Below are 26594 nucleotides of genomic sequence, written 5' to 3' on the forward strand. Positions count from 1 at the left end.
CGTTATATTTGGTCAAACATTTAATGAACTCACCCCTAATGCGATGGCTGGAACTGCTTCTCTTTGGGTGATGCGTGTGATGTTAGCTGGTATTGATGATGTTGCTACTCGCAGCTGCTTTTCCAGGTTTGCTCCTCGATTTATTGAATTTCGAGTCCCGCCTGCGATTCCCTTGGCAGGGCCAGACCCACATGATTTCGCGGGCCTCATACGGCCCGCGGGCCGCACGTTCCCCACCCCTGTTGTAAAACAAGGTAAGCGGTCTGTTTTGTACACTTACTCTTTAGTTCTTTCGGTAAAGTCACGTAGGTATAAAATAAAAAAATAATAAAAAATAAATAATAAAAAAAACGGAATCTAAATAAATCAAATCACGACGTTTCGGAAGCAACACAAGCCTCCGTCATCAGGTGGGACAGCCACAGCAAGAAATAATTTGCTACGGCCAGAGGGGGGGGGGGAGAGGGGGTAGGAGCCAGGGGGGAGAGAAGTAGAGGGCGAGGGGGGGGCGTGTGGAGGAGGGGAGGGGAGGGCGGGTTGAGTGAGCTTCAACCACCTGGTACTCAACACGGCTGGTGCAAACAATGCCGGAGCTGGGAGAGATACCGGGGGCGAGGGAGTAGCGGGGGGCTCAGCCACCTGGTCAACGATACCGCCGGAATGACACAATGCCGGAGTGGTGTACTGAGCGGCTCTGGGGGGTGGAGTAGAGTGTTGAAGAGACTGGAGATACGGGTATGAAAGAAACTACAAAGCAACTAAGATTTTACCTGGTTAATAACATCCTTCCAATGATTGCTCCATTTGAATCCATCCTCTCGGTTGAAGTTATGTCTGTATTTATATAATTCTGGATGGCTTCGTGAACAAATCTTTGATAGTAGCCTGACGGTTTGCAGAGTACCTTGGTCTCGGAAACACATTCCTGCGGAGGGAGCTGGTAGGAACGTTGGGTTGCTCGGTCAATGGCCAGGGTCAACGGCGACATGGTGTATTCCGCAAATATGCCCGACTGTGAGGGCGGGCACAAGCCGGCGTGCGTAGGTTAAACGTTGAGTATAGCCCCACCCTCCCCACCCAGCCCCAGCCTCCCCACCCAGCCCCTGCATCCCCACCCAGCCCCTCCCTGCACGACGGACGCACGGACGGACAGAATAATCCCCTGTGGGCTGGTGTAACCAGGAGGTTCCTACCAGTAGCAATATCATGAGAGCCCACAGCGTTGTAGCAGTGATCAGCTACGGCGAAAGAACCAGTTCTGCCATGTTTCAAATCCGCCTTGTGCTCGCGAATACGGTCCGATACATGTCGTTTCGTTTCCCCAATGTAACAATCACCACAAATGCAACTGAGCTTGTAGACTCCAGCGAATTGCAAGTCAGGAATGACATCCTTTACGGATGGGATTAGATCACGGATTTTGTGTACCGTACCGAATCGGTCCTGGATCTTGTGATTGTTTAAGATTTTGGAAATCTTTTTGGTAACGCCTGCTATGTATGGCAACGTGATGGTTTTAATCGGAGTCTCAAGGGGTTGTTTCTCCATGGTTGGAGAAACAGCTTTGCGGATAATGCGGTCCGAATATCCATTCATCTTAAGGGTCTGGTGTACGCGTTCCAATTCACTCGCTAGGTGGTGTTGGTTATACCTACGTGACTTTACCGAAAGAACTAAAGAGTATGGATCATTGCAGTCACGAAAACTTAAGATATCGATTTTGGACACTTCTCATTTGCAGGCCACACGTGGTGTTGGAGAGCGAGTGCGTTGGGCGTGTTGTTGTTGTTACTTGTGCTTGTGCCACCACTGCCAACCCAGCAGCAGCAGCAGCATCACCAAATAACGTGATGATGAAAAGGAATGCTTTTTTTGTGCGTGTTGGACAAATTCTGAAACGCACTAATGTGTAAGATTATCCACTCCCGCGTGGTGGAATTGCACACCGATGCATTGCAATTTACGCGTTTGCAGCCGCCAGGGTGATCATTACGACTCCCGCGCCGAGAGAGACACAACAGAGCCCTGTGGGTAATATTGACACATTTAATATACAGTGATTTAGCATCAAGCTAATTGTACAACAGCATTGATGGCCTACGAGTAACAAATGTTAGTGTAACGGGTAATAGTGCGCTTGTTGTTGGAAGTCATAGTAAGGTGATACAAATATCTTCACGTTTCACCTTTATTAATAGCGCGCGTCTGGAAGCTAACAGCCGCGGAGGAGACGAATCGGCGAGCCATCGTGGATGGAATAGGGAGCGAATTGGATGAGAGAGGTAATTAAGTCATTTTCATTTACACGTGCCAGCCACACACGCACTCACAATCGCTGCATCGGTGGGAATCATGATAAAATATTCTCAACAGATGGCAATTGATTTCAGGCAGGACAAAAACAAATTAAAGTGTGTACTCATATAATAACAAACAAAAAGACGACGTTTCCGTGTCGGAGCACCCACCAAATAGAGAGAACAGCATCCAACAAAACCACGACGCCGGTGTTGACGACGACGACGATTACGATCATGGGTGGACGGCAACACTGTAGCATGGGGCGTCATCACCTCCGTGACTTTCCCTCCGCGCCATTCCGTACTCTACGTGATATACTGATTGTAATTTCACGAACACGCGCAATCTCCGCGCGTGTGCGTGTGCGCGTACGTTCACAGGCGAGCGGCACACCTCCGCATACCGACTGGTTCCGCCAGCCGAGAGCACTGTGGGGTAAATCGTGGTGGTGGAGTTGGGGCTGAGTGAGGCGAGGTGTGTAAAATGTGGGGTGGAGGGCCGAGAGTTGTAAAGCGTGTCGGTGAAGGCGACGTTAGGCGCTCCTCGGGGAGGTGTTCCGTGGTTATACGCAATGCAGCACGCGCTGCAAGAGGGCTCTCGGTGTGCCGAGGTTCGGTGCAGGGGAAACGTGGCGTGGAGCGGTCAGACTGTGGATGGGTTTGAAGGCGGTGGGGTGGGCATGCGAGACACGAATGCATGCGGCGGGTTCAAGGTTACGTGCGCAATATGCCGCTTACGGCCGAGACGGTGCTTGATGCGTGAAGGTACAGTGAGGGAGGCGAGGGGGGAGGATATGCGGGAGGGTGTAACGCGGCTACAGGCTACGCAGAGCGACGCTCGATAAGGGGGGTGTGGGGGGGGCACAACGCACGGTGAGACCGGCGAAGGTACGCCAGGGTGCGATGCGATTGCATTGCGGTTTGTTTGGCGATACTGCAGTGACGTTAGGTGTGGTGCGGTTAGGCGGGAGAAAAGTGGATTGGCGTGGCGAGATGCAATCGGGCGGTTGCGGCCTGTTGCACAGAAACACCGCGCGCGTATCTTTGTTCCCGTTTAACTCGTACACGTAGAGAGGGAGGCCTTGATCCGGCAGTGGAAAGATGGTTGATAATGATGCTGATAAAGAGAACAAATAGTCGGATAATTCCACTTGCATGTTTTTTTTTATACAACAGACCCCTCTGGTTAGGGGTTGCGACGCACGTACGCGAGAAGCCTCCAGCGGGGGGGGGGGGGGGGCAAAGGGACCAACCAAGCCAGGTCCCCGCCTGAGCGACCAACCACCTTGGTGGCACGTGACTGAAAATCGCTCGCACGTGGACGTCTTCGCAACTAATTGCGAGCTGTCGCGCAGACCGTTCGCTGCTCACGGTTGACGACCAGAATTGACTTTGAGCCATCGATCCGCTCGCCGATTGTAGCGACCACCGCTTCAAACTGGACACCTGTGAAAAGGAGCTTCAGAGCTCACTGGATTCCTCCAAGTCCAAGTTAAGATTCCGATTCGTATTTCCTCGTTGCGCAACCGCTCGCTCAGACGCGGACAGAGAGTGGCGGCGGCGGCCGAGGCGGCAACATTGGCCGCAGCGGCACCAGATGTTGCACGACATTTGCCAGAGAGATTTAGCTGCGCGATCGCCAAGGTGTGGACCCGGCCCTGGAAAGGCAGGCATGGTGGTGGGGGGGGGGGGGCAAGGAGCAAGCATGCGTGAGGGAGAGGAGCGACTGGGTCCAGCGTTCCACACGTACACACACACACATATACACACCGTTCACGGCCCTGACGGGAGCACAACATTTCCAAAGTGCTTCACATTTATAACCGAAAACACCAAAGTTTACTTTACAGGAGCTTAACGTCACAGGGGCAGGGGGCGGGCGGAGTGTGCTGCAGGAGCCCCCCACCCTCACGGCGGCGCCCTCGCTCGTCCCTATCCCCCCCACCCCCCCACTGCGCTCCTTGTGGAGAAGCGTGGAGGGGGGGGGGGCACGGGGTGGGTGCTGACGAGCTGCGGGCAGCGCCCACCTCTCTGTGTTGCGTGCGAGGGGAGGGGGGGGCGAGACACGACGACGCTGAAGCGCTGGAATGGTGAACGAGGTGGGGAGAGTCTTGAGGAGGGGGGGGGGTAGAGGAGGTTGTGGAGTTTGCGGGGGTGGAGGAGGGGGGGACGACGACGACGACTGGCCAGGGTTGCACGGTCACGATGCGCTCGAGGCTCAGCTCTTGAGCACGGTGTCGTAGGCCTGGCTGATGTACTGAGACACTTCGGGTGCCCTGCACTTCAACGAGAGCTGCGCACCGCACGTGGGCATGAGGGGGAGCAGAGTTGGGGGGGGGGACAAGAAAACAATCAATCGATCGTGATCAATAACAACGTTGGCAAACAACGTTTACCCAGTAAAGCATCGCCCGAGTCTGATGATTCTTTTTACAGGAGGGAACTGCACTGGGATGTTTGGCCAATTCCATCAAAATGCACGTTTCACACGGGGGGAGGAAACTGGAACTCTGTGTGTGAAGGGCGGGCGGGGGGGTAACGGCACTCAAGAGCTCCACACAGGTATACTTTAGAGCAGGGGTGGGGAACGTCCGGCCCGTGGGCCGTATAAGGCCCGCAAAATCATTTGATCTGGCCCTGCCAAGGGAATCGCAGGCGGGACTCGAAATTCAATAAATCTAGGAGCAAACCTGGCAAAGCAGTTGCGAGTAGCAACATCATCAATAGCAGCTAACATCACACGCCTCGCCAATGAGAAGCAGTTCCAGCCATCGCATTAGGGGTGAGTTAATTAAATGTTTGACCGAATATAACAGGCTAATTTTTAAGTTGATAATTTTGTATGGCCCGCAAATGATGTTATAAATATCCAAATGGCCCTTGGCAGAGGAAAGGTTCCCCACCCCCTGCTTTAGAGAGTCCCGCTGCAATACGGCCGTCTACCGACTACCTCGCACCACCCGGTATTCCGAGGCAGTCCTCGCATCCAATCAATAACCCAGGCTCAACTCGGCTGAGCTTCCGAGATCTGAGGATATCGTGGTGCACTCGGGGGTGATGATTTGGTTGCAGGCAATTTGTTCGGTTCAGTCGTTGCCTTCATTTAATCAGAAAGGCCCTTTTAAACAAATCACCCCTCGTGTGAGAAAAACTGCCTGGGAATGAGGGGCGCCGCTGTGGCACAAGAGTGCCGCGGACACTACAAACGCAAGCGCAGGCAAACTACGCAACAAGGAGGAGGCGTTGTCGACGAGAGAGGGGCTTTAATTACCACGACGCCAATCAACAACGTGGTAACCCGTGGGTCCACGCTTCGGTGAAAACGCCGACTGAGGTTTGGTCTGTAAGCAGAATGAGAATCTTTATCCTGGAGAAATCCGGTGACCTACAAAGCTCTCTTTCACAGATGTCCAGAAACAAGCGATGGACTCGAATTATTATTTCCTGTTTATTTTTGTATGCATTTAAATAAATCAACACTTGGCTTATTTACGAGTGTGAAAACTTTTTTTTTTACAATTTAGAAGCAAACACTGCAAGGCTTCATGCCTTGCGGTGTATTGACTTACAGCGCTGGGTCTGGCTGCTGAAGAACACACAAACCTCCCGCGTCAGCCTAATCGCTAAACGGTCAACGCAAGACCTTCCGAGCAATGCACACATTACCTGTAATATCAATATAAATGAATGGGGGGGTTACTGTGAGATTATAATTAGTTTGGGTTTTCATAAACTCGATCCACCAGGGTGGTGCACGCTGCACTGCACTGCACGCTGCACTGCACGCTGCACTGCACACTGCACTCTGCACTGCACGCTAGCCGACGAACAAAACCTCGCGGTGGCTCACTGACACTGCACGCTCACCATGTGGGGGTTTCTCTCCCCCCTCCCCCCCATAAGCTCTCCCCCCCTCCCCCCCCAAACCACACCCCACCCCCACCGCACAGCCCACCGAACCCCCGACTGCCCACGATGCAGGTGCCTTGCGGATGCACGCGAGGCGCTGAGCTTTTGTGAACACCCGATGAAGAAGGTCGATGAAATTTCCAGCGCAATGTTGGACGAAATTGCCAAAACACCGCTCGCTTTTCAACGTTTCCGGTTCGCCGAAAAAACATAAATCAACTGGAGAATTTTTGCCAGTGATGTGACAACTCGATTTGATCATCTCTGTCGGGTGGTGGAGGGTTTATAGTAAAAAAATGTTTTTACATTATGCACGACACGGCGTTCTGACCCCAAAGTAACGAATTGGCAATCAGACGCGCGTGCATCCTGTACGTGTCCCTCTGGGCGTGGTGTGGAGCGGCAAAGGGCTGGTGGCGTTCTGGCAATGCTCACCGTGCCAATCTGCAAGTCACATTTTCGTTACCACTTAATTGGCTTGCGAGAGCTGGGGATGAAAATTTTTTGCGACACCGATGGCGTTCACAGCCTTCGGGCGTCTCAAACGCAATCCCGGCAAACGTTTTACGTTGCGCCAAAGTGTTCCGGGTGTACATTGCACGCTTGTGTTTTGTCTATAATTGTTACGCGGGTACAGAGTTACGCAGGTTTGAATTGATATATAAACTGTGCGTCTATGCACGCTCGTGATTATATATAACTACAGGCTCGTGTTTGTATATAGCGTAGATGAAAATATGCATATGTCTATAACTCCGAGGACGTGTGTATCTTGCGTTTGTAGCGGGGTGTGCTAAGTGAAGTGGTGAGCGTTGAGCTGCACTACGATCCCGGCGAGCAGAGTTCAATTCTCGCTCATGGTCAACATCGATGGTGAATATCTGAACTCATCCTGGGCCTCCCCCCCGAGTACGACTCGAGCCTTAAACGAGTACTTGGTGCGACGTGTAAACATCAGCACTGGGGAGACAAAGGCGACCGGGCGTGGTGTTGACCAACCACCCCATCGAGTATACAGTGGCGGCCGTAATCAGGTACTCACAAACAGCACTTGACCCTCAAGCCTGTTACGGCTATATGGGAAATCTTTGTTTCTTTGCGTGTACAAAACTGCAAGCTTGCGGTCATATACAACTGCACGTTTGCATTTGTATACAACTCATTGTGTGCACATCTGCGCGTGCTTGTGTTTACGAGTACGCGTGTTGCGTGTTTACACGCATGCGTGTTGAGTGTTTACGCGAGTTTGCGTGTAATTGCGTCGGGTGGAATTTTGTGTTGGGGCGCGCGAGCAGTCAAAGCATGGCAACACCGCCGCCACGAAAGGCACGGAATTGCAAAACGCCACTTTTGCCACTCATCTCGCGCTGGTGACGCAGGCACCCGCAGACGTTCCCGGGCGGCGAAGAGGAAGTGAATTCGTTTCTCTTAGTTATTCACGACAACATTAACCGTTCGCAATATTACAACGGCAATAAGTATCCCCCCCCCCCATCCCTTCTCCGGTCACCGCAGCAGTGCGTTCTGTATCCGGCTGCTAAAATTGGCAGCAGCGATTAGGAGCGCAGCAGGAGGGTGCGTGCGGCGAGTGGAAGTTGGTGGAGCGAGCCAGAGCGGTGGTGGCGGTGGTGGTGGTGGGGGGGGAGAAACCGCGAGCTACGTGAAACGCCGCCCGTGCCGTGAATGCTAAGGTCTCCTCGGCGGTGGTAGTGGCTGCGGCGGTGATGGGGGGCAGGGAGGACAAACGCGAGCGGCGAGCGTGCGGAGGCTTTGTAATGCGGTTAGCGCCGCCATTTATACACAACCGTCCCGGGCGGTTGCGAGACCGATTCTCTCACCATCAGCTGACCGACCCGAACGGCCGACTGACGCAACAGCAGCAGCAGTAGCAGGCACGACCTCTGTGGTCTATATTATTTCCCCCCCTCTTTTGTGTGCTCTTGAAGCCGTTGAATTACACATGGTTTTATTTATTTATTCCGTTTTTAATTATTGAGCCACACTATATCCGGAGAGTGGGAGTAGGTGGAAAGGTGAAAATTTGGACGATCCGAGTGGGTTTTATTGTGTGGTTGTGGATGCGATGACCCTGCCATGAAACGACAATGCCACATTGTACGGCACTGCAAAGGCGGGCAATCCATGACATTAGTCACCGCATGGAAAAAAAGAGATAGATATACATTATGGAATAAATTCTGCCATTAAAAACATTAAATTACACAGCACTTATCCCATAACATGGAAGGCATCGCGAACGACTTCACATTGTTTTTGAGTGGGGGGGGGGTTAAATCACGTTTGTTATATTAAAACTGTCATCGGGCGACTCACATTCACAGCATTAGTCTAGCCTTCATTGTTGACACATTATTCAGAGTGCCGTGTAGGCTACTTTTTCAAATGCATAATTAGTTACGGCTCTTTGCACGCGAGCATTTTTCCATTGTAACCAACGATTTGTGCTATTTACATTCGTTGAGCGAAAGACGATGCAGCAGCGGCTGGGGCAATGCACCTCCACCAGACCCGGTGACCCGGGCTCGATCCCAGTCCGCAGCTGATGTCTGCCGATTGAGTCGCTCTTGGAAAAAAAGGGCTTTCTCAGCTCAATGGGCTTTACTCATTGGAGAAATAAAACTTCTGATTCTGGTAACGCGTGCGGCCAAGTGGCATCTGAGCCGGTCCCCTGGCCTACCCTCTTGCGCCAACCCGCACAAAGTCGGCGTGGTGAAGTATGGTCAAAACAAGCCCCATGACTGCTGACAGATTCATCCGGTAATGGGTTGGTGGTGGGTTGGTAAAGACGTCAATTTTCACTTTCATTAGCATCAAGAATGTTTTTTTGGTTTTTTAATGGACCGTCTGACAAAATATTGATGAACCAGCGCAAGCAACGGGGTGCTTCGTACAATTAAAAACGAAAATATTCCCACAAATCTTCCAGGCGCTCTGCTAGCATCTCCTCGGGAAACGATGTGAACGTTCAATCCTGTGCCTCCCCCACTCTCCACTGCAAACAGCAACTGAGTCGAATCGATTGGCTCTCTCCAAGCTAATTAGTAATCGTAGGATGTACCAACACAGAAGGTCACGCACCTCAAACCAAGAGAAATGATCAGTGAGAAAGTGACCCCCCCCCCCCGCCTTTAATCTCTTGATGTATTCCACCTCCAAACCCACCCCCTCCCCCAACCACTCCACCCTCAATTTCTTAATTAATTTCCCAATCTCTTTGTGGTGTGGAGTTTGCCAAGACATTTGAAGGATGGGCATGCACAGATCTCAGGTCCCTTCACTAGCAAAATGTTGAAAATAAACGAGGAAAAAACGTGCAGCCGCTACCGGACAAATTTCAACGTGCAAGAGGCAGCGACGGGGGTTACGGCTGCGCGGGACGTTGGGAGAGCACAATGAGTCATCCCGACCGACAGAGTCTATAGGCTTAAGCCAGGGGTCACTACCACACCAAGTGTCCCCAGAGGACCGGCTCCCAGTCCCCACTGCCCGTCATGGCTCGCCGTGCCCCCCCCCCCCCCGCCTCCACCCCTCTCCCTTAACCCAATACCAAAAATTAAAACAATGAAAAAAAAACCCCAAGCGTAGATTCCGTAACGCTTTCCAACAAGCTATTTTTTCTCGAACGGTAGCGCAGAAGTGGCTGTCAGGGCAAAAGGGCGTTGGCAATAATTTTCAAAACGTCCTTTTACAGCGCCGGTTTTGTGCCTCTACATATTCCGCAAAACTTTGGTCAATTTGTCCCGGTTTTCAAGTGGGCAAATCACCAACAGCAACGCAACTTTACCAGTTCGTTCACATTGGGAACGTCCTTACGAGAGCTATCGTGCACACCCGTTACGGGTGAGCGGACAACAGATCGACAGAGCTATTGCATTAAAGGCTAGAATCTCAGCTGAAAAGCGTTAGAAACACAAACCAGCCCTCGCTACACACCCCCCCCTACCCCACGTGACAGTATCGCATTATATCGATGCTCACGTGCTCGCGTGCCATTTCGTGACAAGTGAGAAGTGACGCTTGATAGACAGAGGACGTCAGATTTTACGCGAGTCCACGGACGACGCTCCGTTCTTTTTTGTTAGTGGACTGACGAGGGCACTCGCCGGTCGTTCCGCCTGCGTGTTTGCGTGCGTGTGTTTGCGTTCGTGTGTTTGCGTGCGTGTGTTTGCGTGCGTGTGTTTGCGTGCGTGCGTGAACATCTGTAGCCAGACGCGCTGAACACATTAAGTGGAATTCACCGCGTTGTACTTTAAAGCAATAACGGGAATGCGTCTCCGTGCCCTTACAGCCATTAGGTGGTTGTCATCTCCAGCCGGCATATCGGTTCAGCCGGATCAGGAGTGAGCAGCTCTCAAATGGAAGGCTGCTAGGGTCAAATCTTGGTTTGGGGTTCACGCAGCTCATCAACCTCTCGGGGTAGATAAAATAAGTACAATTTTGCAGGCAAGTCAACAATGGTTGTCCCCACCGTAGGAATAGGCGATTGACGACACTAGCTCAAGATTGTAAACAGAAGATGATCGCAGCTGGCTTCCCTGGATAACGAGGTGGAAACTCCACGTTCATACTTGCAGGAGAATGTCACTCTGTAGTATGATCAATGTCAACTTGCCACGTTGGAGATCATGTTTACGTCGATGATGACGATGATGGGTTGTGTTGACCGCTAAGAGGGATTATGAACGTGTGACCCTTCTGTCCGTGCAACCGCATGACCGCACTGACCCCACTGACCCCACTGACCCCACTGACCCCACTGACGTTTGGCTGTAAAGCCATCTGGCTCTGCCCAGGGTGATAGTTAAACATAACAACTGCTCTGCTTGATGCATTGCAAGCCCACGAGAGGCGAGACAACGGGCTTGGGGAGGCCTTCTTCTTCCAGCAATTGATAGATCATGGCTGCGGATGATGAAACCGCTATGCAAAGAGCAGGAACCCATGGTAACTGAAAATTAATTGACCCCCCCCCCCCAAGCCGCCACCCCCCCCCCCCCCCCAAAGATACGTTGCAATTGTGCTCTTGGCACGATGAGACGAAGCAATATTCGGTCAGAGCTCTCGCTGATAGCAGTGCCACACCATGGTATAGAGAATGAATCTCAGAATGTGACATCATAAAACTCGTGTTGAAGTCACTTCATTTAGGCCCGTTTTTCACACGTCAATCAAAATTATACGTGTGTGTATTTTTCAATTCTCAAGGCGAGAATGAGCCAAATTACGCGAAACACTGCATTTAACTTGATGGGGTTTCTTGCGCGCAATAATCAGTAACCGGGCAGAATCCATCAACTCAATACACTTGAGAACCCAATTTAATCACAGACGGCTGAAAGCCAGATTAGAACCCAGAATCTCGGCTGTGGCAGCCAGCTCAGTTCTCCCGACGTATTACCCGGCTGGGTTTCCTGGCCCACCTCTGCCTGAAGTTTATTGCTTTAATGGTCCACCCTTTTGTCAGTGTACTGCCGGTTAAGCGGCTCGATACGCCGCGTGGGGTCATTGGACCATACTTCACCACGGTTGGTCAGTGCGGGTTAGCGTAAGCGTGGGGGAGCTCATTGACAGTCGGACGGGGCAGGATTTACGTAACATGAGTCAATTACTTGACTTTGTTTCCTCGGCTGTTTATGTCCCCGCAGCAAATGCCACTTGCAATATTGACCCCCCCCCACCCACCCACTCTTCCACGCGAGAAATCACAACACTTGGGAAAAACAAAGCGACCTACGCTGTTGAGCAATAAGAGGCCTGCTGGGAATAAAATAATAGCGGTATAGAGCAAAACAGTTTTTAATTGCACAAGCGGAATGAGTCGTTGCCAAGCACAAGCAAATAAAAAGCACAGCACGCTCTAAGAAAATGCCAAACAAGAAGCCAAACCTCCAGATCCTGGATGGAAAAGCAGGATGATGGCATGCACGACACAAAAGGCAAGTAGGTTAGCGGAGCAACGAACGGCATTAACAGACAATAACATATTTCACGCGCATGCACACACGGACGGCAATTTCCTTGGTTAGCTGCAACTGCACGCGCGCAGACACACAGGCAGGTGTGCACATGTACACACGTACGCATGCACGAGCGCGCGCACGCACACACACGAGGACGTGCGCGCGCACACAATGATACGTGCGCGCGCACACACAATAATACGTGCACTCACATGGTTAGGTATGGATGTGTGTGCACGTGGGTAGATGCGCATGCATATTTCCGGAAATGCAGCCAGGTATGCTAGGTTATCAATCGGATGATGGCACCCAATGTAGCCCACACAGCGCTATTAGCGAGCGCCTATTATAGGGCCAGCTGAGCACACGAGGGGGTGGTGTGTCCAGGACAACCAAATGGCTCCCAGGTGCTGGTCTTGACACCGCACTAGGTAACTAATTTCAGACCGAGTCAAGCCCACAGGTGGTGGTACCAGCTAGGCAGACTGTCTTCAGATGTCGATTATCGATGATTCGCATGTCCGGTAGAAGCATAACAATTCAACCACCTGGCGGTTTGAGGAATTGTCGTGATTAGACCATCGATTGTTTTGTTCCAAACACTGTTGTGAAAGCAGCGGCCACTCGTGGCTGCAGCGGTTAAGTCATCCCATTGCATACAATATTTATGGATTGAAAAAGATACATTTACGAAATGGGACTCGATCCATATTTTAAAAGCTTAAGAATCAATATCAATTATGAAGGGATGCATCGTCACACCCCCCTCTGCTAACTACGCACAAACAAATCGGGTGTTATGAGGCGAGACGTGCAAACCAGTTCATAGCGCAGCACGCTAAACAGCTACACGACCGCTACCCACTCTCACACAGACAAAGACCCCCCATACAGCCTTAACAGACTGTTGGGGCAAGTGCTGCTAACGAGCACCTATGAAGGCCGACATGGCACACGGGGAGAGGTGGAAAACACCTCGCACGACCGCCTTTGTCTCCCCAGTGGCGATGTTTATACATCATACCAAGTACTCATTTGAAGCCGAGTCGACCTCGAGGAGGCCCAGGAATGGTTCAGATAATCATCACTGGTGTTGGCTGAGAAGGGAAACCCGGGTCGCCGGGTTCGTTTCGCAGTGCACAAACCGCTGCACTACCGCTCCCCACTTTCGCAAAACACACACACACACACACGTCCACACAAACACACATACAAACTTGCATGCACACACGCACACAAACAGGCGCGGGCACACACATGAAAAAAAGTAAAGAGAGACCAAGCGTAAACGCAGCGGTTGCGGGCGGGACGCCGCTAAAACCTCCGCGGCACAAAATTCAAAGCAGCAGCAGCAGCTCCCTTGCACCCGGAGACAGAATCACGATGCAGGGGCCGCCACGCAGCAGATCACTAATCGATGAAGTGACCAGGCCAGAGCGAGAGACGCACGCACGCACGCACGCACGTACGGCAGACGCTCTCTCCTCCAGCCACCCCCTGACGGAGCTCCTGGAGCGTGGAGCTATCTGTTCGACTATCGGGGACAACATTGGGCTGCCGGGTGGCCGTGGGATGTAGTGTATAATAAGAGCAGCAGTGGTTGGCCGCGGCTCTCTGCTTATCATGATTCTGAGAGAGTCAATTCCCTATTGAGTGTCGTGCGTGCATGCGTGCGTGTGGAAACGGGTTATCCCTGCAGAAAACCCACGTTTTGAAAGGATGCCCAGGTATTCCCAACACCATAGGGCATTGCGCAATGTAAGCGATACATAGCTTATGCCATGCCTTTATAAGCCAATACCTGAGCTTGATAGCTTAGGTCAAGGCAATACCTAAGCTGAAGGAAAAGTAAATAGGGAATAGCCAAGCATAAGGAAATGCCTATATAGGGAAACATACGCTGAGGGAAAACCCAGTTTAGGCAATACTTTACCCTAGACATTACCTATATCGCAATACCAGAATTCATGCCAAAATCAAATAAGGAATACTTTGACGTGCCTATATTGGGCAATTACTGTACTTTTAGAAGGCCAAAGGGCCTTTGTTGATTTAAATAAAGACGTAGGCCACCAAGGATGAGCAGTAACCGCCTCAAATTACTCTGCTAGGTCACCATTCGGTCTTGGCAATTAGCGTAATTATCAAGATGGAACACTACGTGCGGCGCGGCAAATTCCTACAAATATTTTATTCACGGCAATTACATAGTACGCGCGCCGCAGTCCGCATTACTTAGGTGTGTGTGCACGCGACACCTCGGGATGCGCAAGCAGAAAAAGCCCTCTCTGGGCACCAGAGTAAATTGTGAACGTTAGCGGTTATTTCCTCCGAGATTCCGCGGCAGATAGCAAGCGCGCGATCACAGCTCTGCGTCGCCGGCGGGCTAATCCTGGCGACGGGCGCCAAAGCACACAGTGCTGCCCCGCACGCGTGGCACTCTGCTCGTGCATTGCCTGCGCTTCTATGCCCCCCCCCCCCATACTTCACCACGGCGCTCAGTGCGGGGTGGGCTAAGGTGGCGAGCGCAGGGAGGATATAGGTACAGCACAACAATAGTTATATGCACCGACTTTCACTGCCCACAAAGTAGCCCCGCAGCAGCACATTGTTATGCCTAGTGGTCGCCCATTCAAGCACTATCCCAGGCTCTGCCCTGCTCAGATTCCAAAAGCCGATGAGGTCGGGTGCATCCTGGGCACTTTTGTTCCCAGCGGCTGTCACTGTACACCTGTGCATGAGGACACCTGTCGCTGTACAGGTGTTCTTATCCAGATAGCAACCAACGCACACGCGCCCTCCTGCATGCACGTCCCAGCGATTAGCAAATCACAGGCGTCCCCTTCTGTGGACATGCACGCGTTCATCTGCGCCTGTCCGAATGAAAGTCCACGTAGGAAGGGAGCTTCGAGTGGCAGGCGTGCGAGTGTGCGAGTGTGCGTGCGTGCGTAAGCATGAGTGAACAAATCGTTTTTTTACCGGGTAAGGCCCACCGAGCTATACAGCTCTTTTTGAGAAGCGACCTGGCCATAAATGATCGCTCAACAAAGTGGCTTGTGAAAATTTATAGCAGCCAAATACTCTTAAACGTATGTTTCTAAACGTGGAGGGAAAACGGCGGAGGAAGGAACTGGAGAAATATCCACGCGACCACAGGGAGAACATGCAAACTCCAAACATACCACGGGCATCAGGGTCGCAATCGAACCCACGGCCTTGCGAGGTAGATAACATCTCGCCACCGTGGCAGAAAAGAATCGCAATGACACGGGTCCATCTGTGACCGAGCGAGACCGTGCCGTACCGTGTAGTTGGGGTTGCCGGGCTGTATGCGCAGCTCTGCGAGCACCCAGATGCCGTTGGTGAGCTTCAGCGACTGGTACAGCATGTCCTGGCCCTCTACGTTCCTCTTGGCGATGGTGAACACGTTGTTGTTCTGCAGCTTGCTGGATACTGAGTCTATGGGGAAAAGGAGACACCAAGCGCACCGACACATTATCAGATGACCATTGGCGCGCAACCGCAAAAAATCGATTACCGCGTTTCCCATTAAGATGTAGGAGGAGAAATAACTTGAATTATACGTATCGCAAGCGTCCTGTTTTAAAGTGGAATACATCGAGTAGCTTGTATTGTTTTCCAAAACAGAATCGTTTCTCTCTAACGGTTACTACTGGTGTCGCCGTGGTACAATTTGTGTTACTTTTTGATTCATAACTGCCTGTGATTGTAAATGATTCTACAAGCATTGCTTATATTGACTAAAAACACATTCGCTGTGTAGTATACAGAATTAGTTTATTAGCCAACACATTAAGGACGTATACATTTTTAATCCTGTTTTTAGAAGAACATTTACATTTATAGCCATCCTATCTATTTTCATAACCCATTTGAATTTGAATAAGTAGCACTTACGCAACTAAAGAGGTAACTTGAAAACATGATATTAATCACCACCTATATTTAAACTCGTCCTTAAAATCACCACCATCATCCGTTAGGATGCATTTTTCTCTCGTCATTTATATATTTGATTTCGGTTGGCATTGGCCCAGATCATGGGGCCCCATCGTGTCGATGTGGGGACTCCACAAACATGAGGTGATCACAGGTGACTACAGCGTGCTGCTGAGTCGTAATCAGGATAAAACTCGTCCATGGTTGTCTATCACTGCTGCTGATGGTGGCTCAAGACAAGAGGACCACAATGCACTTCTTCAGGACATGCTGGTGGGTTGTTTTTTTTGCAAAGGCACAAATGGCTGCACAGGTGGACGAGCCTTTTGTGAGAACCCCTAATGACATGGGACCTGCCCACACCAATTTTGCCTACCTAATAATAAACATTGTGATGACGATCATTATCATAACCATTGGAACAAAAGGAAAAGTACAATCAAGCAATAGTCTCTTAGCGGGCAACAAAGCAGCTCAAAATGAAATGAATGCATTTGAATTTCAATAGATAAATTATAATTGTATCCATTTCCCTACATCTGCCCAATTTAATGTAGACTAGATTTAAATAAGAAGAACACGCCGCTCGCGTGCGCCTCAAAGACCCAAGGGATACAGCCAACAAAAACCTGAGAATCTGTGTTCAAATCCTAGATTTCAGCCACCCGTGATTGGACTGTGTGGTTGATATCAGCCCAGCCATAAATGAATTTGCATTTTTTTTAAATGCCATCACATTCAAGTTGGTTTTGTACGGGAAAAAAAATTGGTGGAATTCCAGCTCAGCAATTTTAAAACATTAGTTTGATCGTCATGCAGAAATCCCATAGTAGAGTGTGTGCAAGTCTGTGGGGTCTCTATGTAAATCTATTGATGGGTCTGTTTGTTGATTAAAGCGAGGTAGGAAAGGTCGCGAGTTTGTAGTTTTATCACAATAGGCAAAGAGGCGGCACAAGAAAAAAAACACACAAAACTAATTTGGCTCGTCAACTAAGTTCAGCGTATTTCAGCTCTGATGGTGAAAGCATTCACTGCTTAATTGCCACGCCATGATTATTATTTTTTCAGAGAAATCCACCACCGAGTGTGGATACGAGTCGAGAGAGAGCTCTGCGGAGAGATGCGGTCGTCTCGTGGCGTGATGACGATCAGCACAATTGGAAAATAATTTGAAGAGGGGGGGATAAAGAAGAACAGCAAATGAACTGCGGAAAATGTCACCACACTTACAATTTTTCATCCCCACATCTGCATTACCAAGTTGCGCCCGTCACCAGGATGTCAACGGGCACAAGGGACGTTGTGATGTCCCAGCTGACAAAATGCCACTTCTTTATTATTATGCTTCCAAAAGGATTATTTCCTATTTAGATTCGACATGCAAACGAGTATAGGCAGGATAAATATTACGTGCCCCAAATGATATAAAAACACAGCGTGCAAGACTAAGCCACCGTTTATTAGGGTGTGTGGGCTGCAATGTTAATGCTCAAAGCCAGACAAAAGGAAAATTTGAAACGTAAATTTAAAAGGTAAATTTAAAATGAATAGGGTTTTGTGTTAATGTCCAATGCTCAACGAGCAAGACTACGGTAGCTTTGAGATTGTTTCCATTTCATGCTAATGCCCAGACCAGACTAAGGCACATTGGAAATTAGTATGGTTCTGTGTAAATGCCTGAGGCTTACTGAGCCAGACTAAGGCACCTCTCAAGATTCTTCGAGTGCAACGTTCATACCCCATATACAGAGCCAGACGAGAGTACTTTTTCACATTCCTAGTGTTTAACGCTATTGCCCAAGAACCAGTATCAACAGCAGCGGAGTCCATGGAAGGAACCTGCTAATTACTTGATGAAGCGATGTATGCAATTGTCCTTCTCCTCTAATGAGGAATCGGGGAAGGGGGGGGGCGGCACTTATCCCCATTCGGCAGCCCCCCGCGAGAAGCGGAAATTACACATTGCCATCGCGTTACTCCTTCCACAGAATGATCTCTGCGATGTTCTAATAACGTCAATGCCCACCAGTATTGGCTCTCTCTCGAAGAGCAGTCAGAGGCACGAGGAGGGGACCACGCCAAGTGGGCAAGGCACCAGGCCGGACAGTCAGCCAGCACCAAATTCTGCCCCCAAGCTCTATGGTTTTCTATATAAGTAAGATGGTATCGACCAATTATAGGAGGACATGGAGAAACCCCAAGTGAGCAAGGGGGCAACACGATCCCATACACAGATGGAACAGATGGGGTCAATATTTTCTGCACTATACTTGGCAAGCCATGGTACGGCACCTTGATGCACATGGGAATGGGAGTTTCACACTATTTGTGCGGTGACCCACCAACCCTGGATTACAGGCCACATTAGCCAATTAAAATTCTTCAATGGGAATCGGCACCTTCAACATGGACCCTCTGAATAAATATAAAACGTGTTCAGCCCCTCTGCTAGATTTAGGCCGTGTCGGTCGAGGAGGTCATTTGACCATGCTTCACTACCTTGCTGAGTGTGCTGGTTGGTGAACGGGCGGTGGGGGGGGGGGGGGTTGCGGCGAGGAGGGGGGGGGGAGTCACCCAGGACCAATTTTAGATGCCGCTTCACTCACTGCTGATGTTCGCTGTTAGCAGGAATCGAACTGCGGTAACCCGGTTCATCGCACAGTGAGCCACGACTTCCACCACCACCACCACTCTACACGCACGTGTATTATTGATGAAATACCGTGTGCGTTGGTGACATTTTCGAGAATTATTATTTATTTATAATCATCGCAGAGCGTCCACATACGTGAATAGCAGAGAGAGACAACGTACGAACTCAGGTGAATGGCGGCGAGTGACCCCCGGTGCGTGTTAAAGAGGTGACAGCGTTACACACTCCTCAATTTATCTGAAAACGTAAGGCGGAATGCTATTTTCCACCGAGAAAAAAAAATCAATTCTACAGGAGTGAATCTCTGGGTCTCCCAGCCTAGACCGCAGCCACACACCCACCACCACCCTCCCACCCACAATTGCCGACGACATCACGGACAGAAAAACAAGACGTCTTCCCACCTCCGCCCGTCTTGAAATAAAAAAAATCGATCCCATCATCTCATGTTTTCGTATACCTTTTTTTCCCCCTCTTCCTTTCTCGCCTCTCCTTACTTGCCCCCTGCGCCGTGAGTAACGGCTCAGGTAGGGGCCGCGCGACACGACGCTTAGCAACGGCGGAGCGGGGACATTTGCTTGGCTGGGAGGAAGGGGGTAAGGGACGTGGGGGGGGGGGGGTTGCGATATTGTAAAGAGGACCCCCCCCCCGCCCCACCTAAACACCTCGTGTGACTCAATACAAAGGCCGGGTGGGGGAGGGGGTGCCGAGCCAGATTTGAGGGCGGCTTAGGATGGCTCTCGATTGAAAATCCATCACACGCGGTTACCCTTTACAGCGATCTTAATGAAACGACTTCGAATTAAACATCGCGCATTTCGCCAAGGACGGTGTGGTGACACGGAACGTTACGATTCTTCCACGGATGTGGCTTTTTCTTTCTCTCCCCCTTAATATCAAGGAGAGCGGTTTCGGGGGCTGTTGCTAATGCGAACACTGCCTCTTGCAATATTTCCTAATTGTAGTAAAAGTGAAAGAGATGTGTTGGTCGCGGTGTTATTCACGTTGCCTTCAGGAGAAACATTACATTACGGTTCCAGGTAATGGCTTTTTCTCACTGTTCAGAATAAGGGCCAAGGCCTGAAAACATCTTTTCACCATCACCACATTTTTTTTCCTCGCGATTACATTCCGACTGCGCAAGCGATTACGTCATGAGATGAAGCGGCTTCTATTCGTAACTCTCACAAGGTGGCAAGTGTGAAAGGGCAACCCAGGAGAATTACATCACGGATAAACCTCTCAAGTCCCTTGAACAGATGTATTTATTCACACCAGGGGGCACACCTTTTATAGAGCGTTCATCGCATGGCAAACAATCCTTATTTACTGTTGAATATCAACAGGCATCTCACTCGGGTTACCACCCATTCGGCTTTGCCCGTTGAGATTTTTCCTGTGAAGGTGCGATCCGGCACAGACCGGGATTTGGCATCTGCTTTCAAGTGGCAGCAATTGCTTTGCACCGAGATCTGGCGGTATTCTGTTTTAACTTTATCGCAGTGAGACTTCACGGTTATGAACGACCGAGGCTGAATAAGAAATGTGCGAGTCTGTGAACGAAGGCGTTCCAGACGGCTGCATCATCAACAATCAACATCATCACCGTCAACATCTCCCACTTCCTCACCATCACCACCATCGTGTATGTTGAACTTCATTCGCACCGTACGTAGCCAACCATACGGCCCACAATCGAAACACAAAAATCAGTTCTAAAGAAATTAGTTTTTCAATGTAGAGGATTTTAAAAGGGCATAGCTTTAGTAGCTTCCTCGTGACATTGCGCGCCGCACCCTACGCGCTTCCGCCCCCCGTTACCCATGCGCTCACACGTCATTCATTTTCGATATGAAAAGGCGCTTTCAGTGCTGCGCTCATATGTGTGAAGAATTTGCTTTAATTACCGTTATCATCACACTGATAAATCATGGCGACAGGCCCCATGGGAAATAGGAAAGAAGCACCCCCACCCACCCCACAACATGAAAGCGACAAAACCCACAGACATCACCTTTGTGTCTCGCGAGCCAACGCCCGACCGACAGTGAGCTGGGAAGGACTGCAGAGTGGTGTGGGCCCTGGCTGGCATGGGCCCTGGTGCAAAGAATGAGATCGGGCCACCTGTTCAAATGTCCCCACTCTTCTTCACAGCCTGGAGCCAGGGCCACTGCAGCCCACGGATCCTGGCGCGACTCCACCAGCCGCACACCCGATAGCTATGCGACTGGTCTATGTGGGTCTCTATGCAAGTCTATGAGAATGGCGTAGCTTGACTAGCAGGGAGCCACTGATAGCCCATGCCTGGGTCCCATGGACCCGTGGGCTCTGGTGCAGTGCACTGCATGAACGCTCGACGGCTACGCCACCGAATGGCTGGCGGATGCAGGGGGCAGCGATGACGTTCGGTGAGTGACGTGGAAGCGCCGATCTCCTCGTTGAATACACACTACCCAGAAAATAAGCAGCTCTTACAAATGTAGATTCGTACCCAGGGCACCGTAACCCAGGCTGTCCCATGTGAACTTGAAAGTTCAATTATATTATGTAAAGCAATTTTAGACCACGGTAAGGAATGATATGTTGACGTCACTGCCGTGACCTTGCATCAAAGAGTAGGGGAGCGACGCTGTAATATTCATATTCAACGGTGATTCATCCGAAATAAAATATGAAACGTCATTCGGCTCAGTCGAGCATTGGTTTTTGCTCAACTTCACTGAGAGCCCTGGGCCACGAGTGGAAATTCCACCATCCTTTGGTTGGGGCCAGTCTCTGCGTAGAACGACTGCAAAAGTGGAACTAATTTTTTTATTGACACCAAAAGGCTAACATTCGGCACAACTGAGCGCTGAAACATTAGACCCTTCGCTTTCTTGCACAGCTACAATTAATCTGAAAAACTGTTATAAAATGGTAACATGAAGAATACAGTCAAGAAAAAAAAACTGTACAAATTATTTTCAAAGTCATAATTTTTCTGTCATTGTGAAATAAATAATATCAAACGTGGTTGTTGTGCTTTTTCCCAGATGTCCTTTTTCAGAAAATAGTCATTTATATAATATGAATAATAATGCCCTTAAAATATTTAAAATATATCCCGACTGAATTTTTCAGCTGGGTCCTGCAATGGGGTGTGTCGATGAGTGTTGCAGCACTGCCTGCACTTTACTAAGAACCCGGTGACCCGAGTTGGACTCCTGGCCACGACTAACATCAGTGGTGAGTGGTATCTAAAGCTGCACTGCCCCCCCCAGCCCCACCCTGCCAACTAACTTCAAAAACCCGCACTGCCAACCATGGTGAAGTACGGTCAAACAACCACCACGAATAACCGACTGGGCATAGCGTGGCCTTCGTCCATTAGTGGATTGACCAGGGCAGCAAAGTTATCATTTATATCACACACCACGAGCACGGGAAAAATAAACACGCACAGAAATATAGAATTAATGCATAGATAAAGGAGCAATGTAAATAAACATAGACACACAAACACATATACATGTATATATAATGTATATAAATGTCAAAGTTGACTGAAATAAAAAACAACCGCTCTGGTCGCATGGGACAAGGTTGGATTGCACCAATATTTTCCCTTCCTCGCCAGAGTAATTTAAAAGAGTCCTGCATCAAACGCGCACGTAAATTAAGTGGCTGACGCACGTCCAAGGCCGTTTATTCTGCGCCTGCATCCTTTGTCCGAGACTACGGCCTCACCTCTTCAAAGTCGCGTTGAGACGGTATCTCGTGAGATTTCATCGCCAGCGCGATGAAAGCTCATAAAAAGCTTCCAAAAACTTGGATCGTCCCATGATACATTCCCACACAAGGCTATCCATCCCCAGCCCTGCCAAGGCCTCCGCATGTGTGCATCTGTGGCAGCTGATCTTCAAATTATCTGTTAAAATCATCCCATTTAGGTGATATTAAATGTCCGGCACATGACCTTGCACGTGTGTTTATTTCTACAAGAGATGCATTGGATTTTGTAAAAAAATCATATGCAGAGATTGGCCCCCACAATACGAAGGTGGAATTTCCACCAGTGGCTCACCATGGCTACCAACGGAGTTGATTTCATTCTCTCCGCAATCCCCCCACACAAAAGAAAAGTCCAATCGTTGAGGGGACTGGGAATGGCACTGCGAGGGCATGTGGGGTGGGGATGACTTGAGTTTTGTGGGCTTCGTGAGCTTCCATCGCACTCACTGGCTGTGCCCACGAGATAACGTCTCGATGCGGCTTTGAAGAGGTTCGTGCAGCATGTGCGTAAATCACCGAGCCACATGGTAGCAATCGTCGATGGCCATGTGTAGTTCTCGTAGCCCTCTGCTGAACTGAGTGGATGATCATCAGCAATGTGTGACACCGTTTGCATAGTGCCACACAGCTGCAGTGTGGGTTGTCATGAAGACCTCAACGGTGGAGGTTGGCTGCACAGAGATGTCGCCCTGCGTCTGAAAGCTGCTCAGGAAGGCCCACTGACAACGTGGCAGGGTGAAGCCAGGTGGACAAACAGACTGTAGGATCCCCGATAAGGATAGTTTGGTGCCGATTTTGCCCTCCATTCTTCCCACCAGCCAGTCTCTGCGAAGCAGCCCTGGCACGGCTGTTTTGGACCACAGTGGGTGTTGTGATAAAAGACGAGCGGCAGGTGGATTTTGGAGCTCTTCATACAAGAGGTCGTGGGATCGATCCCGACTCATGTATATTTGGAGTTTGCATGTTTTCCCCGTGATCGCGTGGATTTTTCTCTGGGTCCTCCAGTTTTTCCCTACACATTTAGAATCAACGTACGTTTAGAGCATTTGGCTGCTATACATTTCCACATAAGCCACTTTGTTGAGCGATAGTTTGTGGCCAGGTCTCTTCTGAAAAATATCTATACAGCTCAGTGGGCCTTGGTCAAATAAAAGAGTTTATGTAGTGGCAAGCTTGGGTTGGCGAAGGACGCAAGCGCGGAATAATTGACCTCATTCATTTTTAAAATGACGCGTGGACAACGACGTTTTAAAATCGCCATCAAAATGCCGAGTTTCAAAAGAATAAAAAGATCCAATGTGCAAGCCAAGAATTTCTACCTATCATTTCTTTTCTCACGAACCAATGGACGTAGGCGGGGGAGGTTAACACCGTCAAGCAGCAATGGGAGAGGCTTTTATTCATTCATTTGTCACCGTCTCCTCTGGCGGTCATTCCAACAATAAAAACCAATAACAGGGAAAAGTGCTCCGTGGGAGGCCTCGCGTGACGGGCAGGTTAAAGGGTAAAGGTGCACACCCGCAATTAATTGCCTGCACAATTGCTGGCAGAAGGGCCTTCCCACAAGGAAGCTTCAAAAGGGAGCCCCTCACCAAGGGGTTTGTGATGGCCTACTCTTCCACACTGGTCAGACGTCAGGGAGGTAGTCGTAAGTGCCCATACTCTCCCCCCATACGCAAGCAGCCGATTCCCTGCTGTACCTATTTATTACTGCTGGGTGGGCAGAAATGGTGGAAGGGGGAGGAAGGGGCGGGGTGGGGGAGGCACTTGCACCATGGCTTCAACTGCCATGCCGGGAAATCGAACGAGCGACCTCTGAATTGTAAATCCGGTGTGCTGCCCATTATATTATGGCAGCATGAAGGTTAGGTAGGTAGAAGCAGACCCGAGCCATGTGCAGGGAGAGCTACTTGGGGGCAGGAGACGCCATGGCTAGCAGAGATGATGGCCAACGAACAAGGGGACAATGGGCCAAAGAAGTGGCAGCCGTTGGAGGGAACTCGCCCGAGAGGATGACAACCACAGAGGTGGAGCGATGAAATCAGCCCATGCGCAGGAGCGAAAAGTACAAATGGCAACACAAGCCCGAAAGAGATGGCGGCAGAACGGGGCCAGCCTTTAACTAGCGGTGGATCGACCACGGCCGATCGTGCCGACAATGCGAACAACATTTATAAATAACGCGATCTAACCCAAAAACCTTTGTTAAGAATAATATTGGTCGCGAAAGCCTACGTGTTAAACTGAGCGAGGGGGAGTTTGAGACTCCTGCAGATGAAGTGCGCATCCCAGCTACGCTATGCCAACAGAACAGGTCAAGATAAACTCCAGCTGGGCTCTCAAAAGGCAGTGGTGTCAGGGGGAGACCGCGAAAGGCAACTTATAAACAGGACACAGTATTCCAGCAATCACCGCGTTCTGCATCACTGCTTGGCATTTGTGCTCTAAGCCAAACACAACCGAAGGGAATGCTTTTTGGCAGATGAAAGCTTTACATAAATATGTATCGAATCCGCTGTTGTAAGCACGTCAGGGTGGATTCTGGGCACAAATCAAGCAAATCACTTCTGCCTCCGTCCTTTATGGTTTCATAGAGGCTCACGTCCGCGATCGGTCACTGCCGAAATTCATTGCGGCATTTCTGTATTGCTGGGGTTCAGCTGCCAGACGAATAAGTAAATCTTCATGAGCAAATCCCCAATACAGCTTTACGTAACATTGCACCTTCACATCATTTCAACTCCGCTGCTTTGTTTCGTTTTTACCCCGCTGGCGACGAAGGCGTTCCTCTGCGCGCGGCTCCCGACAGGAAAGCCGCGAATCGGCAGGCATGCGTCGAGGGCTCATTCATCGGCATTCCGCGCCGCATACAAACAAGCAGGATGTCTGACGGAGACTACAATTAAATGCGTTTACGGCACAGCACGACCGGCGGTTGGGGTGTGTTGAAGGGAGGGGGGGGGGCGGTGGCCCCGTCATAACGACGCGGCTGCGTAATCCGCGCAGTGTTGTCCAACCGACGAATAATTCACCAGCTTGGTCACGTGCACCGCCGCGTGGTCGGGCCATTCACTGACAGCACGGTGAGCCGACGAGCAGCCGACTATTCATCTTCCAAGCCATGGCCGCTCGGATGTTCTTTCTCCGTGCGTTTCTATTCTGCACCTCTTCCTCTCGTCACATCCACAGCCCCGGTATCTCGTTCCACTGCGTCCTTCAATTTCACCCCCGGGATGCCTCTGCTCCTTCTGCCCGGCACCAGTAAGTGGATTGGGATCAAAACATACAATTCCCAAAAGCTCTCCATTTATGTCATCCCACCTTGACTCTCACCCTTGGCTCAAACTCACAACCCTTAAGTCAGCGAGGGTCTTTTAACGGGCAAGATGCAATTGAAAAGGCAAGATCATGTTTTTTTTCGCAAAAAAAAACGGTTTCCCAACTCAAACTTTGACACGATCGCATTGTTCAGCCGTATGAATACATGTTTGTCTGTCCGTGTGTAGAATTCTTCAAACACTTAAATCACTTAATAAATCTGAGACTCCGTTCCTGGACCGGTTTGTTAACGCGTCTTTCGTTGCACCCTGGAACCAAGCGAAGGACGTCCCGCCCCCGTGCCGAGGTGGCACTCCATGATATCTCAAACTGTGGCTCGTTGTTTTGATTTTGGCACACTGCTACTTTGCAGGCACACCCCTAACCCCCCCTCTGCATTCTCTTTGTTTCATAGAGCTTTAAAAAAAAAAGGCAAAGGTTGATAAAAAAAAATTTGCATTGTCAGGGCCTCTTTGCACAACCTGCCTTGCGCTAATCCCGCAAGCCATCAGTCCCTGCTGCCCATTTTGAAGCCACCAACCCCAGCACACTGGGAGAAAAATAAATCGGGAACAGATATGTCATTTAAAACAGAGGGGAGCGGGGGGAAGAAATGCAATTACTGGAAGGGTTTTAATAACTGCTGCGTTCCACTTGGTTGCAAAAGCGGCCAATGGAAGACGCCGCAGGGGGTTTAAATTC

General features: G+C 50.2%; 1 protein-coding gene across 3 annotated transcripts in view; it reads right to left on the reverse strand.

Moving 5' to 3' along the window:
- Positions 1-2032: 2032 nt before the first annotated feature.
- Positions 2033-26594, reverse strand: part of LOC144945303 (AP-1 complex subunit beta-1-like) — a 72160-nt gene continuing 47598 nt past the window's right edge. For all 3 annotated transcript variants that reach the window (XM_078873715.1, XM_078873712.1, XM_078873713.1), the window contains 2 exons: positions 15495-15649; positions 2033-4593 (listed from right to left, as the gene is read on the reverse strand). In XM_078873715.1, coding sequence (XP_078729841.1) covers positions 4519-4593; positions 15495-15649 — 230 coding nt within the window. In that variant the 3' untranslated portion in view covers positions 2033-4518. The remainder of the gene's footprint in view (positions 4594-15494; positions 15650-26594) is intronic.

This window comes from Lampetra fluviatilis, chromosome 37 (assembly GCF_964198595.1).
Source record: "Lampetra fluviatilis chromosome 37, kcLamFluv1.1, whole genome shotgun sequence".
In the NCBI taxonomy this organism is placed as follows: Eukaryota; Metazoa; Chordata; class Hyperoartia; order Petromyzontiformes; family Petromyzontidae; genus Lampetra; species Lampetra fluviatilis.